Genomic DNA, 4355 nt, shown 5'->3' with positions numbered 1-4355 from the left:
CTTGCCACCCACTCACTGTAAAGTAAGCCAGCACCGGAAGAATACCTGAAGCTTGTAATGAGTCATGCAGCTCCACCCCTAATTTGTCACTTGATATCATTCATTCAATCGATCAATCAAACCCTCAGCGTCACTCGATATCATTCAGGAAGCCACTCAAGCTGACAGCACTTTGTTAGACGTAAAATGAAGAACACGGCATAGACAATACGGACTGGAAAGCAGCAGCGCAATGAGGACGGATGTAAGCGAGGAAGCTCCATAAAAGAAGCCTTAATGTGTAATTAGTAACCACCGAAATAACGAAATACTCCTTAATCTGATTCAATAGTCTTCCTGCGTGCAAAACCCCAAAACGACCACTGGGCTGTCATAGCTTTCTGTTGATGGAGCCAATGAGAATTTTGCCAAAAGAAAGTTGATGATCCCCCAGTCTCTGAAGAAGGAGGGTGGACCTTCAGTATTAGAGACAGAGCATTCTGTCTGCCAAAGTTGAAGGGTCATATTTATACTTGTTTTGCACCGAATTTGCATCATTTTCTTTTATGCAAATTTGGTGCAAAACTAACTCCATATTTATACTTTGGCGCTAATCCTGTCTAGCACCAAAGTTATGCAGTTAAAGTCATTTTTGGGATGTGGAAACCTACCTTGCGTCAATGAGATGCAAGGTAGGCATTCCTGTGCAAACAATTACTCCATGGCCTTAGCACCATATTTATCCCTCTTGCTAAAATCACGCACGGGGGAGGAGGAGTCAAATAATGGTGCAGAGCTTGTTTTGCACCATTATTTAACGCCTGGGTCAGGGCAGGCGTTAGGGGACCTGTGGGCCTATTTCCATGGTGGAATGCCATGGAATAGGCCAGCGGGTGCCCACCACAGGCCCCAGGGACACCCACACCAGAGGGACAGCCGAGGATGGGGGACCACATCCCAGGTAGGTATAGGGAAGTACAGGTAAGTATTTTTTTTAAGTGCCATTGAGGGCACTGAAAATCGGCCCCCCTAAATGGCACTGGGTGCAATGGCCATGCCCAGGAGACCCTGGTCCCCTGTGCTGGCCACTGGGGTGTTGGGCATGACTCCTGTCGTTTTTAAGACAGGAGTCATGTGGTATGTATGGTTTTCCATCAAAAAATTATGCTAGGCTGGTTACAGTAATTGTTTTTTACTCTAACCTGCCTTACATCATTTTTTGGTGCAAATCCCTCTTCTCCCATACCACCACCACCACCCGGCTAACATCAGTTGTTTTTTACGCCTGCCTACCCTTTGCGCCAGCTTGAACCATTCCATAAATATGGTGCCCAGCTGGCACTCAAGAATGGTGCAAGCCAGTGCAAAACTTTTTGATGCAAAACTGCGTTAGTACAGTTTTGCACCAAAAAGTATAAATATGCCCCTAAGTGTTTAAAATGCCAGCTCAGGTGGTTCACGGGGGGGCCTGCAGAGGAACATGCTGGATAACTGAAATCACATAGGCTATTTAATTAAACAGCAATACAGCTTCCTTACTTTACTAATTCTCAAAAATATTCTTTTGCTTATAAGGCACACAATGTTCCTCCATAGCCTACAGCATTATAGATGTATTAGTGTCTTGTAAGGTACAAAGGTGACTTGTCTAACTCTGCTTTGTATGTAGAAAAGCCGACATTTTGCTTTGCATATAGTGGAATAACATTGGGCATTCCAGTTGAGCAACCCCACAAATCGGCCTAATGACTGCCTGAAACAGTCAAGACAACTGGCAAAGCAGGCACCAAATATGATATTTTCTGCTGCTGTTATAGTGGAGGAAGGATACATGGTTTTAACATTGTCATCTTTTAAATTACTCATCTTTTCTCTCTCATTGAGAAAGCCCAGGTGTTTCTTTCTTCCATGGTGACTGGCCCCGGCTGAGGGCTTTCCACAGGGCATCCTTCATAACCTTGTTTCTGAGGCTGTAAATAAATGGGTTCAGCAGTGGTGTGAGGATACTGTTGGCCACCGACACTATCTTGCTGGAGTCTAAGGAGGCACTTTGTGTGGGGCGGGCGCACATGAAAATGCAGCTGCCATACACGATGAAAACCACTGTCATGTGGGATGCACAGGTGGAGAAGGCCTTCCAGCGTCCCTTGGCTGAGGGCATCTTGACTATGGCAACCACAATGCAGGTGTATGAAACAATGGACAGCAGCAATGAGCCGAGCACCAGTGTGGATGCAAGGACAAAGTCCAGGAATACAATGAGGCTTGTGTCCGAGCAGGCCAGTTTTAGCAGAGGCTCAACATCACAGAAGTAGTGGTTTATTACATTGGGGCCACAGAAGGAGAGCTGAAATGTCAGTGCTGTCTGCACAATTGTGTCCAGGAATCCCCCTGCCCAGGAGCCAAGTACCAGAAGACAACAGATGAGGTTACTCATGATAGTACTGTAGCGCAAGGGGTGGCAAATGGCTACATAGCGGTCAAATGACATGACAGCTAAGATCAGGAATTCAGTGGTCCCAAGGAGGAAGTAGAAGTAAGACTGGGCCAGACAGCCAACATAAGAAATACTCTGTCCCTCGGTTACCAGATTGATTAGGATTTTGGGCACAATAGCTGTGGTGAAGCAGATATCTAGCAGAGCCAAATTGCCCAGAAAGAAGTACATTGGAGTGTGGAGGCGCCTGTCCAACAAGGAGATGGAGATGATCACTGTGTTGCCTGCCAAAATTATAATGTAGATGATCAGCAGGCCCATGAAGACCAAGATCTGATGGCTTCGGTTCATGGGAAAGCCAAGCAGGATAAATTCACTAACTGTGGTCCCATTTTCCAGCTCAGAGGAAGCATTAGTGACCTTATCTGAGGGGAGAGATAAACAAATATGAAAATTAAGAATAAGAATGACCATTGATGGAGTGAGGATGGTCTATGCTTTAGAATAGGATCCTGAATTCTACCTGCAGAAGATTGGATCTGGGGGTGCGTAATAGATTACTGTATCTACGAGATCCAAACTGGCAAAGTCAGGTAAGAATGTCAACAATAAATACATATTTTGGTGCTCCACAATATCTTACCATTCTGATGAGATGCCTTTCAGAGCTAGCTTCAATTTAAAGAGCCCTGCAGTGGATGGCACCCTACAATACCTGCCTTAGTTGATTTGATGGAACCTGCAGTTCATTTCTCATGGTAGGCTGCTCCTCAGTACCAGCCAACTGCAAATGTATCCTATGACACAAACTTTCTGTGGTGGGTTGCATCTGTTAGGTGGCCTCCACTGCCAACTTCTACTAAAATTGCCACACAGTTGCAGCCTGCTAACAAGCACTGCAGAATCTGGCTAAAATACCCTGCACAATCAGCCTCCTGTTCAGGTGCCAATCAGGGGTGGCTCCTCCATAAGGGCAGAGGAGCATCGCCCCCACCCACCCCCCCCACCAGTAGTAGAAGCTGCATACCTTTCAGAATACAAGGATAATAAACCTGGTTTATTATCACTTGTGTTCTGTAAGGGGCGGGCCACGGGGGAGACGAGCACTGGGGGAGTGCTCAGCACTCCCCCTCAGAACGCATGTGTGTTTGCCCGGCCGTCTTGAGCAAGCCAAACACACATGCGCAGTAGGCTGTCTCCAGCATGGCAACTGTGTTGCCCGGCTGGAGAGAGCCTGCACAGGCTCCAGGTCTGCCTGGGAGTGCCCTGGCTGGGCACTCCCAGACAATCCTGATGCTGCTTTGAGCAGAGTAAGGATTGGCGCAGCCTGTGCCTGAAGCGACGCTGGAAAGGAGCAGCGCAGGTCGGCAGATGAGGTATGTTTTTACATTTTTGGGGGGAATCATTTCATGTACCCCCCCTGCTCCCACCTCCCCTTGTCCCCCCTTCACCTTCCCATCACGCCACACCCGCCCCACCCCTTTTATGCGCTGTGAGCCACGACTGGTGCCAAGCAGAACCACCCTCCTTCTATTGTGCCCTCAAATGCCATATCTAAATGTGTATAGCTTGTTCTCTGTTATTATCAAAGATCAAGATCCCAGTTTCTTAAAATGTACTGATTCACCTATCTCATTTTATTATCTCATCATAAAATCTTATTTGTTTCTCTTCCTTCAGATGTATCTGTGGATAAACATTCCTGCTACCATACTCCATAGGGAAGCTCCCACTTCAGTTTCTTGCATGATGTATAACTCTAGAAATATCATCAATCATCACTTCTATTCTCTTAAAACTAACATCAAATCATCCAGAGTTATATCCGGGTGAATACTCTGTCAATATTTGCCTTTGGGATACACTATCAGTACACAACAAAACTTCCAACATTACTGAACATGTTGACCTCCAGCACCCCCTTTCGTACACTTCATAG

The 4355-nt window shown here is 46.4% G+C and overlaps 1 protein-coding gene across 1 annotated transcript; it reads right to left on the bottom strand.

The window, feature by feature from the left end:
• Window positions 1-1855: 1855 nt before the first annotated feature.
• LOC138301563 (olfactory receptor 6E1-like) lies at window positions 1856-2890 on the bottom strand. The gene has a single exon (XM_069242080.1). It carries the CDS (start codon window positions 2888-2890, stop codon window positions 1856-1858), a length of 1035 nt encoding a protein of 344 aa, XP_069098181.1.
• Window positions 2891-4355: the final 1465 nt, after the last annotated feature.

The sequence above is a fragment of the Pleurodeles waltl genome, chromosome 6, assembly GCF_031143425.1.
Source record: "Pleurodeles waltl isolate 20211129_DDA chromosome 6, aPleWal1.hap1.20221129, whole genome shotgun sequence".
Lineage (NCBI taxonomy): Eukaryota > Metazoa > Chordata > Amphibia > Caudata > Salamandridae > Pleurodeles > Pleurodeles waltl.
Note: the sequence above shows the minus strand (reverse complement) of the source record. Positions and strands in the feature narration are given on the sequence as shown.

Bases quoted from the DNA above. Each gene is read 5' to 3' on its own strand.
- LOC138301563 (XM_069242080.1), bottom strand. From the start codon at position 2,890: ATGGTCATTCTTATTCTTAATTTTCATATTTGTTTATCTCTCCCCTCA.